A 15,071-nucleotide genomic window follows, 5' to 3' on the forward strand; every position below is an offset into this window, starting at 1 on the left:
GTATGTTATGCTTTTTAAATAGAAATGCTGGGACAACACTACATTTACAGCGTGCTGCCTTGTAAGTTCAGAAGAAGGAGACACAGTCTGGGTTCTTAGAAGTAAGGCTTTCCTGGGCCTAAAAGAGAATTACTCAAAACAAAGGAAAGCCACATGCTCCTAGCTGTGTAGCTGGAGAAGCTGACCCTGGACTGCCACCAGCCAGTTCTCACTAGCCCCAATCCAGTTCCCTCTCACATGTGCTCTCCTCTTAAAGGCACAGTACATTCTCCTAACATATGCGTGGGGAGTGTAGCGCACATAAGAGAATGTCAGACTTAGAATTCCCTTCGCCTTTTAAGAAGTGAAGGTCTGCTGAAGATCAAAGGGGGTGCTCTGACTGCGGTGGCCAAGATGAATTTTGTGTGCTGGCTGTCAAAGGACTGAGCAGCGATGGGGCTTGGACGAGCTGCGTTTGTGTGGTTTTTATACTACATTCAATTAAACGTCCGCTATCAACCTGCCAACATGAGGAAATAACAGATTTCATAATGTTAGTGAGGCTAGGTGCTGGTGCCTCAGCAGATGAATTGCAGCAATAACGCTGTAACCAAAGATCAAACCTCTAATTTGGCTAGCACAGAAACAGTCAAGATGTCATCATCTCTGCATAATTGGAACTGGACTTGAATCCATCCCTTGACAGGAATTTCAGTTATGGCAGTTTTAAAACCAAGCCCCTCTTCTCTAGTAACTCTTCAGGCTTTCTAAGGCATGGCCCAGGGAGATTATCTTCCATCCACTGACGTGAGACCATGCACACGTGTGCTCCCGGGTCCCAGAGGCCTTGACCTTTTACTTTATAGAGGAAACACCACACCATGCATCTCTTTCCAACTCAGTTAGCTACTCTGGTTTGCTGCTTAGGCGTTAGATGGCAGATGCAGGCTGCTCCTGGTAAATCAGACGCTGTGTCAGCTTTGTCTCTGCTTTTTTGTGGTTTTCCTATACCACATCCTGACTGGTGGTGTTTTTTACTGCCACATCTGAAACAGTGGTCACAAATACTGCCTCTGCCAGATTGTCTGCAACCAACACAGCCTCTTCCCTGGGCTTGTTTCCTTCCTGCGTGGCTGCTCATACCATTATCAGTTCTTTGGTCACACTCCTGGACATTTTGCTTGAGTATGTTAATTTCAGATTTCACACCTTAGATTGCATCAATACTGGCCTTAGCTCATTCATCGGCGTCAGAGACTCCTTTTCCCTTGGGAAGAAGTGCTGCTTTACTCTCTGACCAGTGGTCTGTAGGGCAACTGCACAGAATTACCTGCGGCTGCCTTAGCGCATGGACTTCCATTCCCCAGCTCCTGCTTTTTTTTCTACCTCATCACTTACAGCAGTGTGCAGCTTGTCAGAGGAGGTCTCATCTGCAGCCTGATTATCTTTTAAATAAAGCTGAATCACAGTGTGAATATTGTCATTCTGCAGTCCTGTCAGGACTGAATGGGGAAACATGTTTTGTTCAAAAACAGGGTCAGTTTTTAGGTCAGAGTCAGCTTCTTGTGAGGAAAACAATGTCTCAGATCAAGTGCTCAGACTAGGAAGTCCTGAGGTGTCTGTTCTGGCTCTTGTGTTGCTCTGGAGAGCTGCAGGTAAAGTTCAGATGCACATTTTCCTGACTATAATAACAAAACCTTAAGATGCCCCTCAGTTTGGGCAGGCTCAGATTAGTTTTTCCCTCCAAGTAGCCCCTGAGGCCCAGCCCTGGGGAAACTGCCCCAACCACAGCTGCCATGTTCTCTGTCTCAATGTACCTCTTTTGAGTCCCACTTTCAGTTGATCAGCCAGACTGCTGAGGCTTACCCTGTCCTTCTGGTGGGAATTCCCAATCTTCCCCTCGGTTTAAAGTCTTTCGTTAAAGTTGGTTTTGTTTTCTGTGGTGGAGCTGACAGATTTTCCAACAGGGGCTGTCTTTCAATTTCTTTCATGCTTGCCTGAAAATGCATTTCAAGCTATTTTAATTTTTCACTCTGCCGTTTCTGAATTGTCTTTACATCAGCTGTTCCCATTTGCTATTCTATTGCTGTAGCAATGAGGTGTAAAATCTTATCTTTTCATGCCAGGAGTGCAGACAAATTCTGATCTTCCAGCTCTTCCTGCTCATTTGAGTAGCTGCTTATACATCTGACTAAAGTAAAATGGCTTTTAGCTGCAGTTTCACTGTGATTTGACCCAGAAATACCCAGAGAGTCACAGACTTCTCTTAAATCCTCATCCTTTAGCAGGTATTAAAGGGCTCCTATGTCCATGTGAAAATCTTCTAATTCCCCCAGCCAGAGTACATGCAAAGAATTAAATCTTCCCTGCCAGCGTTTTCCTACGAAAGGTTCAGGTTCAGGTTTCTCTCCTGGGTACATCTGCACAGCAAAAAAAACAAAAAAAAAAAAAGAGCCTGGAGCAGCAAGTCTCAGAGCCCAGGTCGACTGACTCAGGCTTGAGCTGTAGGGCTAAAAATAGCAGCGTAGCAGGTCAGGCACAGGCCGGACCTTGGGCTGTGAAACCCAGTGAGGGGAGAGGGTCTCAGAGCCCCAGCTCCAGCCTGAGCCCCAACAACTACCCCGCTATGGTTAGCCCCCAGACTTGAGTCACTTGACCTGGGCTCTGAGACTTGCTGCTGCAGGTCTCTGTAAATCTACCCTGGACAGTTAGTCAGACCATTGCAATTCTGCCTCTTTGGCGGGTGCTGGCCACTTGTGTTACACTCCCAGACCAGGGGCAGTTTTAAAACTGGATCGTTAGTAAACTTAGTATGAAAAAACCCAAACGAGCACAGGTAACACAAGCCACGCTGCGGCTCAGACCCTTCAGGGTATGTCTGCAGTGCAGCGTAAGTCTGGGCTAAGAGTTGGGCTTCAGCCCAAACCCCCTTCCGTCTACACCCAATTCTGATTTGGGGCTGGTTCCCAGGACTCTGCTGGGGTGGAGAGTTTGAACCTGGGCCTTGTGGGACTCAGCTACAAACTCCAACCTTTTGCATTGTGGACATAGCTCAGGCCCAGGCACATTCATAGACACATTATTCTCCCTCTTCCATTGGGCCATGAAAGTCCATCATGTGGGAGCACAGAGCTTACCTGATGTGTGTTGACCGAATGCATCCAGATCCAGTTGTAGCAGCTGCCCTGTCTGGCTGAGTATACCGGTTCAGTAACCCACCATTATCAGAGGTCCATTTAGGGGCAAAGGGCTCACCTTTGGCTTCACAAAGATTGTGAAGAGCTCATCAAGCCACAGCATTGATGACACAGGAATCCAACTGCGGCTGTAAACAGAGCCAGTGGCACGTCAGTCTGCCGAACGCACACTCCAGCACCATTCCACACCTGCTGAGAGCGTAACTAAATCATCTTTCACCAGGCCTTCTGAGATCAGGATAGAGTTTCATAAGCCAAGGCAAAATGGGGTATGCAGGGTCCCCCAAAATAACAGTAGCCTGGGATAGTTGGTTTGTCTCAGGTCTGTGTGCTGCAGGGTGGATGCTGGAGCCCCAGATTTGGGGCCCAGCTTCAGAAATTGTACACCTGTGGCCATCGACATGTATGGACATTCACCGCTGGCCATCGACGTGTATGAACATTCAAGCCCTGGGCTTGCAAACCCAAGGTCTGAGGATTTAAGTCCCACTAACTGCGGGGTTACGTTGCAGTGTAGACATACCCTTAGAGCACACGCAGCTCTGGTAATGCCATGCAACCAGAGTGATCCCCTTTAGCCCCCTCAGCGGACTTTCAATCCTTAAAGGGTCAGGGCCCAGCTAAACGTAATCCTGACATTCCCTTATGAGTGCTACCTGATCATTTTTAACTGTTTCACAGTGGACCATTTTAGCAGAGACATCCAACTAATGTGCTAATCCCAAACTGCCACCAACTCCTTCCCAGGTGCTCAGACCCCCAGCTGCTTTCTGTCAAAACCTCCAGGTTCCCTCAACACCCTCGCCTAGTCAGTTACACAATACAAAATCCTGCAGAACACTGAAAGTAATAACAATTAAGGGCACCACAATGAATGAAGTTTGATATCAAAGCGGCAGTTTATATTGGATAGCATCTTACTTCATAGATGGTCCCCACGATTTCAGTGGGGCTACACATGGAGCAAAAAATTATTCAGTGAGAGCAAGGAATTCACAATCTGGGTCCCAAAAATAATGAAGAGGGCTTGGTGCTGATGGCATTATTTCTACACTGAATATGTCCATCCGAAAACAATATGATCCGAATCTGCTACAGAATTTCCCCTTCGCTGAACAGTTGCCCTGCAGAAACCAGAGGGTCTTGCCATCAAGTACTTGGGCTTGACTGTCATCCATCCCTCTGTCTCTCTTATTCATTTGTCTTTCTTCCATCTGTTCATCTCTCTCTCTCTCTCTGGCTAACATCTCTGCATCTCATCTCATCCCATCATCTTTGAAGCATGTGCCTAGTAGAGAAAGGAATTGTTACAGATGCTCCGCAGGGTCTAATTAAGAGTAAAGGGGTGAAATTTAGCCATGAGAAAATGTAGGCTGAATACCAGGAAACGTTTCTGAACAGCAAGAATCTCTGAGGTTGTGAAATATTTGCCCTGTGACATTAGCAGAAGCCTTAAGCAGGAGTCACTTAAAACTGAAAAAGGATAACATCTCAGAGAATACGAAAAAAGACAGAGCAGAATTGCATGCTGTATGTTTGATGCGAAGTGGGGCTGTCTCTGAACAGGAGGCTGGTCTGTCTCTCTTGAGCAGAATTCACTGTCTACTGTTGGGAACTTTTCTGCTGTGGGCTAGGCATCCGGGTGGTAGGGGGAGGATATAGATAAGATGTGACCTAATAGGCCTTGGACCTTACAATTCTGGCTAACCTACAGGAAAGGAGTGTCTCCTTTAGTCCAGGAACTATAGGCAGGAAATTTCCTGCAACATAGATGGACTGTGAAGGCCTCAGAACTGGATCAGGCTTTCCCATCTCCAAACTCTATGATCCACTTCTATGGTATTGTTATATTTAAAGAGTGACTTTTCCTTTGAGATGCTGATGGTCCAGAGCCTCAGGTGACATAAATTGGAGTAGCACAACTGTTAGAGCTACGCTGATTTATACCTACACATACTCTGCCCCACTGTCTTTAGGCAGATTCAACACTACCCATTTCTGACTGTGATGAAACCACATCTAGCAGAGAAATTTATGATCATATATTTTAAAATGAGCCTTCATTAATTTTCACTCAAAGTAGTTTGAAACACTCTGGAGAGGGTAAGTGGATGTGCATTAAGACGGGCGGCTCAGAGATTCTGCTTCCCTCATGCAGTTTTATTCCTGTTTAAATCATAATCCACACCCACTGAAACTTGGCATCTCTGAACTTTCAGTCCCAGAGGGGTTTTAATATTCTCTTGTAAATCTGCTTGGCTATTATTTAATTACAGAGTGGGGAAAGCAAGAGCACTTCCAAAGTAAAGATACTAATCTCCCTATGTGATTGCTTTTAAAAAAAATAAAGATAGATTTAGATTAAAAGTTTCAAACAAAATGTATTGGACATGATTCTGCTCTCATTCACAGAGATGTAAATCAGGAGGAGCTCCTCTGAGGTCAGAGTATTTTAGTTCTTGCTTTAGATAGGGCAATCTTTACCCTTTCCAGGTGAAATTCACCCTTGTGAGTAGGACCAGTACAACACTGATGCACTCCTTACATACCACGTACACTCTATTTTGCAGGCTTAACTGAGACTGAAGTAGTGCATGGGCCCTGTGCTCTTTCTCTGCACGGGGTAAATGTCACCTTCTGTTCACATTAAGCTTGCACTTCCCTTTTGACCTATTTTACCCTGTTCACTCATGGACTCGTAGAATCACAGAAATGTAGGGCTGGAAGGGATCTTGAGAAGCCATTGAGTCCATCCCCCTTTACTGAAGCAGGACCAAGTAAATCTAGATCATCCCTGACAGGTCTTTGTCCAACCTCCTTCGGAAGCCTTTTTCAGAGCTTACTACTCTTATAGTTAGACAGTTTTTCCTAAATCTCGCTTGCTGCAGATTAAGCCCCTTACTTCTTGTCCTACCTTCAGTGGACCTGGAGAACAACTGATCACTGTCCTCTTTATAACATATTGGAAGACTGTTAGCAAGTTGCCCCCTCAGTCTTTTTTTCTCAAGACTAAATATGCCCAGTTTTTCTAACCCTTCCTCACAGGTCAGGTTTTCTGAACCTCTGATCATTTTTGTTGCTGTTCTCTGCACTCTCTCCAGTTTGTCCATATCTTTCTTAAAGTCTGGAACCCAGAACGGATGCAGGCCTCCAACTGAGGGCTCACCAGTGCTGAGTAGAGCAGGACAATTACCTCCCATGTCCTACCTACGACACTCCTGTTCATACACCCCAGAATGATATGAGCCTTTTTCACAACTGCATCCTACTGTAGACTTATATTCAGCTATCACCCTGAGCAATTTCTCTTCCTCCATGGTGTTTTCCACTTCAGACACTCGTAAACAGTTCTATTCTCTCTTTGTTGTCCTTTAACTCCACAGTGCAGCTTATATTTAACTATTTTAATCCTTCTTCATAAGCAATCCCTCCATCCCCTTAAAGGTGAGCTGAAAATATTGTCTGTGACCCTTTTGTTTCCATAGTATGCATGAAGGAGGAGGCTTGAGAAGGTTTGTTTTAAATCAGGGTTAGATTTGCTTTGCATTGATTCCCGGCTATCTGGTCTCTCTAATCCCAGCTCTTCAGCCACCAGCTCATGCAAGATGCCCCCGCATGTCTTCTCAGATGTGAGCAAACCAGCACCTCCTCAGCCCACTCCACTGCCTTGCCTTTCATTTTGGGATCCAGCTCCAAATTGGATCCAATTCCAGATTGTTCTCCTTATTTTTCAAACTCTGGGGCTTTTCCCCACTCAGCCATGCAGAGATAGTTTCTTTACCCACCCCCCAGACCCTCCCTGCTCCCTCCAGGTGTGTGACATAGGCCTTCTCTCTCCATCTTCTCATTGTTGTCACATTCTTGGTGCTGGATCCTTCTCCTCTGTGGCTTCTTCCATCTGGAACATCCTCCCTCGATCTCTCTGCCTCATTCACTCTCCCGCTCTTTTAAAAATCTCATCAGCAAACCCGTCTCTTCTGCCTTGCCTAGACGGTACTTCATGATTTCTCTGCTCCCTACCCCGTTAGGTAGCTCTGCAAAGCATTTGGGACACAATTTGCACGGGAATTTTACATAAAGTTGTGTGTGTGTCTGTGTGAAAGCAGATGTGTTTAGTTTTGTATGTTTTTTGCCCCTTTTCCCATCTCCTCTCTTTAACTCCGGATGATGTATTCCCTTGTCTCCTTTCTTTCCTCCTCAGGGGAATACATCTTATCCTTCGCAGCCTGTGCGGGAAGTGAGGAGATCGTCCGGTTGCTCATTGAATATGGAGCTGACGTCAGAGCACAAGACGCCATGGGTAAGAGCTGTTCAGTGGCATCTTTCAAGGTGCTGTTAGAATGGTGTGTAACGCCCCCTCCTTTGTGGGGCTGTATCTGGAGCTGGTTACCTCACTTGAAGAAAGGTGCTGGTGAGACTGAGACGGCCCAAAGGGAGGGAGACAGCGATACGTCAGTTTAAGGTACTCAGCAGCAATCCCATCCATAACAGCATAGTCCACACCAGGCCTTAAGGAGACCCTGTTCAGTGGTAACACTAGGCTGCAGAGTGTGTGTCTGAGAGCCAGAGAGAGAGAAAACCACAGGATCCATTTGTGTGCAGTAGCCTCATTAAAGCCTCACCCCCTTTATCTTCGTTACAGCTGAGTCCTGCCTCTCCTCTGCAGGGAGACACGTCACTGGCCGGATTTACACAGGGAATGAGATGGCCAGGACTAGTGTTTCAAAATTATGACAGATGCTGTCCGAAACCCAGGGAAAAACCCTCCAGTTGGTGAGGTTGTAATATCAGAGCTGGCTAGCGGGACCAATGGTCTGTCTGCTCCAGGATGACTAGACCCATGCTAGAACCTTAAACAGACTTTTGCATAGCTAAAATACCACGCCCATTTTCTGTGGATTGAAAGACTTTAGATGGCGGCTGCTTTTCCTGTTCAGACTGTGCAAAGCCACACAGAATACTGCTGAAGTGTCCTCTTATACCGGGACTGAGCGGGGTCTGTCTGAGTCTGGCAGGCTTGGGAGGTGAATGGCGTTTCCCATCTTACCAATTATCTCGTCTCTCTCTCCATCGCAGGGAACACCGTTCTCCACATCCTGGTTCTCCAGCCCAACAAGACCGTTGCCTGCCAGATGTACAACTTCCTTCTCTCCTACGACAAGCGCGAAAGGGAGCTGGGAGCCCTGGACTTGGTCCCTAACAACGAGGGGCTCACCCCATTCAAGCTAGCTGGGGTTGAGGGTAACACTGTGGTGAGTTTGTGCGCAGCACTTTGCTTTCATGGTTTCGGAGGTTGCTGAGGAACATCTCCGTCTGAAGGCTCAGAAAGCACTTTCCAGATATCCCGTGGAGGGATCACACATCCACCCAAGCGCAGCAGCCTCTGGGGGTGTACAGCGACCGCTCTGTGTCAGTAACACTGCGGGAGAGTGTCACTGGAGGGGAGGTGTAACCTTTGCTACTGACAGTAGAAATGGGAAAAGGGAAAATGCCGGAGGACTGCTTCAGTGCTGATTTGGGGGGAAGAACACCAGCTCCTACCTCACCAGCGCTATCGCCCCAGGCTGAGGCAGTGACTTAAAAAAGGGAACATTCCCTACTGCACCATGGCATTTAACACTGTGCTGGGGCTTTGGGTATGTACTGGTTTGGAAAGGAGAGCACCCCTACTGAACCAGTAACACCCATAGCACCTGGGTCTGCCTGCTAAATACTGACCCAACCCACACGTGCTTGGCTTGAGAACTAATAAGACCACAGCCCAACCCTCTGTCTGCAAGGCTCCTGTAGACAAGTCTTTTTGGAGCTGAGTGTGAAGCAGGGGTGCAAGTCCTGGATTTCAGTGTCCTGGGATACTGGTGATGGGAGGTTAGGGCAAATGTGTACAGCCTCCCCCGGTAGTGTCTGAGCCCAGCTCTGCCCGTCTTGCCAACCAGATGTTCCAGCATCTCATGCAGAAGAGAAAGCATGTCCAGTGGACCTTTGGCCCTCTGGCCTCCACCCTGTATGACCTCACAGAGATCGATTCGTGGGGAGATGACCAATCTCTCTTGGAACTCATTGTCACCACCAAGAAAAGAGAGGTAGGTCGGTGTGACAAAGGGGAGTTCTCAGCTGCGGATGACTTTATGAACTTGTGTTTGGGAATGCCTGTGTCATGGAACGCCTGTGTGGATGTGGATACCCCAAGAGCCAGCAGGGTTGTGGCATGTCTCTCCGTCAGGCCAGACACAACGGGGAATGACCAGCAGTCGAGGTAAAACACCTTGGGACGACAGGTTTGCAGACCCTGGGAGAGGGCGCTGCCTCCTCCAGCCTGAAGGGAGGGGGGTTGGGAGTAATGGAAGAGTACCAAAAGTAATGGAAGAGTACCAAAAGGCAGAACAACAGAAGCAGGTGACCCCAGCAGGAGTCTATAAAAGGACACACAGAGAGAAACTGGGGAAGGGAGCCATTTTTCACCAAGGGCAGGATAGACAAGGGGCTGGAGAGCACGCCTGCTTGCCTGCCTGACAGAGCACAGATGATCCCTCAAGGACTCCCAAGGGAGAGAGATTGTGCGCGAGATGTTTTATTGCGTAGCGTGAGTTGTACTCTCCTGTGCTTCGGCTATTAACTAAAGAGCATACATCGGATAGACTGCACAAAGAGCGCATGTCTGTGTGTGTTGACTGCCTCACAATTATTGCATGCCCCAAGGGAGTTAAACTGTAAACCAGACATTCACGCCTGGTAGGTGGAGTCCTGGGAGAGGGGTATGTTTGAGCACTGCAGCCTTTGTCTCCTTGCTTCTCTTCCTCCCTTGCTCTCATTTTCTCTTTGTTATTGGCATGGCAAGGTGTTTCCAGAGTCTGTGCCTTTGGACAGGTTTAGTGTCATTAATGAGCCCGATGGGATAGTGGGACACATTTTCTGTCTCTGCTTATGTCCTCTGAGTCATTGCTCTGTGTCTGACAGACAGAAAGGGGCAGATTCAGGGATAGAAGGATCCCAGTCAATTTGATGTACCATACTGTGATTGTTTTATGAGCTCAGAGGTGATTTGCCTCTGGCTCAGTTTGCTCCTTGAGGGCAGAGCATTGCCCTACAACGAATGACGTCTGGTTTGTCTCGCAGGCCCGTCGGATCCTGGATCTGACCCCTGTGAATGAGTTGGTGAGCCTGAAGTGGAATAAATATGGGCGTCCCTATTTCTGCGTCCTGGCCTTGTTCTACGTGCTGTACATGATTTGCTTCACCATGTGCTGTGTCTACCGCCCTCTGAAACGGCGACACAGCAACAAATCACACGAAAGGGACAACACCATCTTCATCCAGAAACCGCTGCAGGTGCACTGCGTACACCGTTAATACCCCACGTCTCTTCCCAGCTTTTTAGCCCAAGGTCCCAAAGCACTTGACAGGCGGTGCAGGCAAAGGAATACGTGCAGCCAGCCACTAGCACTGCCCCTGCAGCCCAGCGTCCCCTAGCGGCGTGAGGGGAAGTTGGGTTCAGTGCTGCCTCAGAGGGGGCAGCTGGCAGAGCATCTTCCTGTGTATAACCATGCATCCTGTTTACGGCGGTAGTGCCTGAGGGCGAGCCAAGAGCGGGATCCCCAGCGTGCTGGGCCATGCACCCAAAGAGCTTGCAGTCTGAAGAGATCAGGCAGGTGTATCGTGGGGGAAGGGGTAGAGTCCAGAAGCAGAGTGAACGATGTGATGGTGGCAAACAGAGTGTCAGCCCACCATTAGCGGGGGCAGGGTTTACGTAGGAGGGGGTTAGCTACATGGAAAGAATAGTGAAGGAAAAGGGGGGCAAATGCGAGAGAGTGGGGGAGGAGAGGGTAGGTGGACAGGGGTGGGCTGGAGCTGAGGTAAAGAGACTCACTTGTTTCCTAGGGCTGATTCTTCAGAGGCGTGGGCACCCCCAACTCCAGCAGAATTCAGTGGGGACTGCAGGTGCTCAGTACCTCTCAGCATCAGTCCCAAGGTGTCTTCAGCTGGGCACCCAGAAACTGGGGCACCCAAAAGAGGAGGCCTTGTTGGCCCAGGTGACTGTGCAGCCAACCAGTGTCAGAGCTGACTATGGCAGAGCTGACTCTGGCATGAGCAAGCCTGCGAGGAGAATCCCTTTTTGCTCCAGCCTAGACGGGGCCCAAGAGTCCTCACGGTTTCTGACGGAGTAGGGCCTGCTTCTCTCCTTCCAGGAATCTTATGTGGCTCCCGAGGACAATCTGAGGCTGGTGGGGGAGCTGATCACCGTAATAGGAGCCATAGTAATCCTGGTCCTTGAGGTAAGGGGATCAGTATCACTCCACAATGTTCTGTGCGTGTGTGCACTGGTTGAGCCCCAGTTTGAACAGAGTGTTCTACTTAGATTCCAGATATCTTCAGAGTTGGAGTCACCAAGTACTTCGGACAAACCATCCTGGGAGGACCGTTCCACATCATCATGTGAGGTTCCACCTCCCCTCATTTCATACAGATTCCTTTCTGGTGGGGGGCATTACAGAGTGTTCGTTGTTGGCAGAGACCTGAGGGATTGGAGGTGGGGGGTTATGGGGTGGTGTGGGAGTGTATCATTTATACACTGACCTGATGGCTACAGACGTGGAAAGTTACAGCAGGCCTGGTGGTGGACACCGGGTCAAGTGAGGCTGCATGCAGGGAAGCTAGAAGGTAGCCACTTTCACTCAGGCGCCTCACTGGCGGCGAGTTCCGCGGACTTGGCCGCCATCCACTAGATAGTAGAAAGTATCCAAGGTCGTAAACAAGAGAGTTAGGTAAGCTAAGAAGCTACCAATAATATGTAAGCTGTTCCCATGCTAAGTGTGTGAAATTATATAATAGCCAATCAGCAATTGTGTGACCATTGTATGCAAAGAGGATAAAAAGGTATATAAGCTGGAGAACAAGATGGAATAAACGATTTAGCTTGCAATCATATTGGTTGTTGTGCTTTTTCGAGCCCGCATCCTCTGCTATCAGCATTGGAACCCGACAGGGTGGAAATGTGATTCTGATCCTCCTGGCTCTGCCTCATTCTCTACAGCATCACCTATGCCTGTATGATCCTGGTGACCATGGTGATGCGTCTCACCAGCACCACCGGAGAGGTGGTCCCCATGTCCTTCGCCCTGGTGCTGGGCTGGTGCAACGTCATGTACTTCGCACGAGGCTTTCAGATGCTGGGACCCTTCACCATCATGATACAGAAGGTGAGGACGACACAGCCACTGCCTGACTGAGAGAGGGGGAGAGACTGTCATAAAGATGTCAGCAAAGATGGTCCTGAGCAGCAACTATCCAACCATGCCAGGCATCAGCATGTGCCCAAGGTCATATCTTGGGCCTTCCATCAGAATTGAAACACTTTCCCCAGAGTTTCGGGAGTGGGACGCGAGTTCCTGGAGCCAGGCAAGAGCTCCCTGGCTTTTATCTGGCAAGCTGTTTTAAGGGGAAAAGCACGTTACAGCAGATGGCATTTTTTTATGTGGCAGGGTGTTGGGGTGAAGCAGGTGGAGCAATGCTCTGAACTGACGTGAGGAGGGACATGTGAAGGAAACCTCACTTTCCCAGTCTGAGGGTGTACCTGGACCATCGGATGCTAGACAGACAAGACAGAGGAGAATAGGGGGAACCTTTATGTGGATGAGTGTTCGAAGTTAGGGAGTAGGAGCAGATTTGGGAATAAGGTGGAGAGAGAGGGATGTTTTTAATGAAGGAAAAGTGAGGCTCTTCTTTCATGTAGTGAGATAGGGCACAGGCAGGAGAGTGAAGGGTACAATGGACAGGAGGGACACAGAAGTCATTAAACTGGCTCAGAATATTGGTCAGTTCAGATTGATTTCTCATCTCCTGTCATACTTGTGGAACAGGATGTAGGGTCCGCTAGTCCAATGGATAACACTGCTGGAAAAAAATATTGAGGCAAACAATTTAGTAATATTTTTAAAATGGGGTATTTGTCTGGGTAAGATTACCCAGCTGCAGTGACACTACTGTAGCCAGGGCTGTCCATCTGTCTGTCAGCTGAGCAGCAGCTGTGTGGTCAAGAAGAAATCCCTATTTCCAGTGTCTTATAGTATTATGCAGGTATTCGGACTCCCCTCTGAAATATCAAGTATTCGCCATTCTGCAGTCAGACTACTAACCTACTAGTCCTACTGAAGTATTTAGTTAGGACTCCCATCCACAGAGCTCAGAGTACCTTCCTAAAGTGGGTGGGTGTCATTAGTATATGATATATCTGAAGAAACTGAGGCAAGAGAGGTTACGTACATTTCCCAGGCTCGCACAGCAACTCCATTGGATCAGAAATCAGGTCTGCTTGACTTCCAGTGCTCTGCTTCGGCTACTGGACCATGCTGCCTCCGGCCAAGTTGGACCAGTGGTCTGATCCAACATGACATGAGATACAAGACTGGGTAGACCATTGATCTGATCTGCTATGGCAGGAAGCCAGGCTACATGGACTAATGAGACGACAAAGCCTCAGTCTCAGGCATGTCTTTGTGGGAAAGTGGGTCTCATGGCAGCGGCTTTTGTTCCATCTGCAGATGATATTTGGAGATCTCATGCGCTTCTGCTGGCTCATGGCCGTGGTGATCCTCGGCTTCGCATCAGGTAGGTCGGATGTTATACACAGCGTCTACTAATGGCCAGCAAGGGGACACAAGCCCAGTTAAAAGACAGCAGGGCTCAGTGGATACCCTGAGAGACACCATGTCCTGAACATCCAACCCCAACATATGGGGTTTTATGGAACAGTTATCTAGAAAGGGGGCTCTCCGTCCTCAAGCTCCATCATAGCTTATCTTAGAATACAACACAAGCTCCCAGACCCACCCTGTGACAGGTTTCCTCCTCACCACTGGGCTTTGACTTGCCAGTCCCATTTCCCCTCTTCTTTCCCTCCCCTGGCTATCCATGCCTCCATCTCCTCCTGCCTTTTTCTCCCCATTTCTGAGGTCCTTTTTTAGCAAATTGCCCCACCCCTCTGCCAGTCTCTCCTCTCATTCATGAGCTGACACATCTGCCTACGAAGTTATTGGTTCAGCCCTGTAGAGGACAGGTTATTTGGGGGATCTCAGCAGCGTGGACACAGGGGTGAAATGTTAGAGGCTGGTGAGACTTGGCCCAGTTCTGAAGAAATGTCAATAACCCACAGAAAGGAGGAGCCCACCTCGCTACTCCAGAGGGGATGGGCTGGAACTTTATTTGTCCTCCAGAATTTCCAGTGCTGTGTGAGCAGTGCAGGGTGCTCTTGCCTTTTGCCTTTTTATGTCATGCCTTTTGGTGTCATGCTGGGGGCTTTGGAGACCACGTGAAGTGAGGACGTAGTGTTCTCCTCTTATGATTAAATGACATGAACCCCAAATTGCATTCAGGCCTCTTGTGTATCCTGTGAACTCTGAGACACAGGCAGGGCCCCCTGGAAATTGGGGCTGTCTGATGGCATCTGGGCTGCATGGCTGCCCTGAGCTGAAATCTAACACTGGTGCTGTTGCTTCAGGCAGATGGTCGGATCGTGCAAGGCAGAGCAGGGACAGCGCAGAGGTTTCCTCTCTCATTTTTCCTCCTCTTCCTCTCCATGCTAGCTTTTTACGTCATCTTCCAGACTGAAAACCCCGATGAGCTGGGCCACTTCTATAGCTACCCCATGGCTCTCTTCAGCACCTTCGAGCTCTTCCTCACCATCATTGATGGGCCCGCCAACTATGAAGTGGACCTGCCCTTCATGTACGGCATCACCTACTCCGCCTTCGCCGTCATCGCCACCCTCCTCATGCTCAACCTGCTCATCGCCATGATGGGCGACACCCACTGGCGGGTGGCCCACGAGCGGGACGAGCTTTGGAGAGCGCAGGTGAGGGCGCTGCCCCGCCACATGGCTCATAGTCGTGAAGGGGCTTA

General features: G+C 48.8%; 1 protein-coding gene across 1 annotated transcript in view; it reads left to right on the forward strand.

The window, feature by feature from the left end:
- Positions 1 to 15,071, forward strand: part of LOC137166536 (transient receptor potential cation channel subfamily V member 6-like) — a 55,259-nt gene that overhangs the window by 34,644 nt on the left and 5,544 nt on the right. Inside the window, exons 5-13 of the mRNA XM_067568307.1 lie at positions 7,378 to 7,476; positions 8,253 to 8,428; positions 9,113 to 9,259; positions 10,293 to 10,505; positions 11,363 to 11,449; positions 11,533 to 11,609; positions 12,208 to 12,373; positions 13,715 to 13,781; positions 14,756 to 15,024. Of these exons, the coding sequence (XP_067424408.1) occupies positions 7,378 to 7,476; positions 8,253 to 8,428; positions 9,113 to 9,259; positions 10,293 to 10,505; positions 11,363 to 11,449; positions 11,533 to 11,609; positions 12,208 to 12,373; positions 13,715 to 13,781; positions 14,756 to 15,024 (1,301 nt within the window). The remainder of the gene's footprint in view (positions 1 to 7,377; positions 7,477 to 8,252; positions 8,429 to 9,112; positions 9,260 to 10,292; positions 10,506 to 11,362; positions 11,450 to 11,532; positions 11,610 to 12,207; positions 12,374 to 13,714; positions 13,782 to 14,755; positions 15,025 to 15,071) is intronic.

Source organism: Emydura macquarii, unplaced genomic scaffold (genome assembly GCF_026122565.2).
Source record: "Emydura macquarii macquarii isolate MOO-44397 ecotype Brisbane River unplaced genomic scaffold, CSIRO-AGI_Emac_v2 contig_2871, whole genome shotgun sequence".
NCBI lineage: Eukaryota > Metazoa > Chordata > Testudines > Chelidae > Emydura > Emydura macquarii.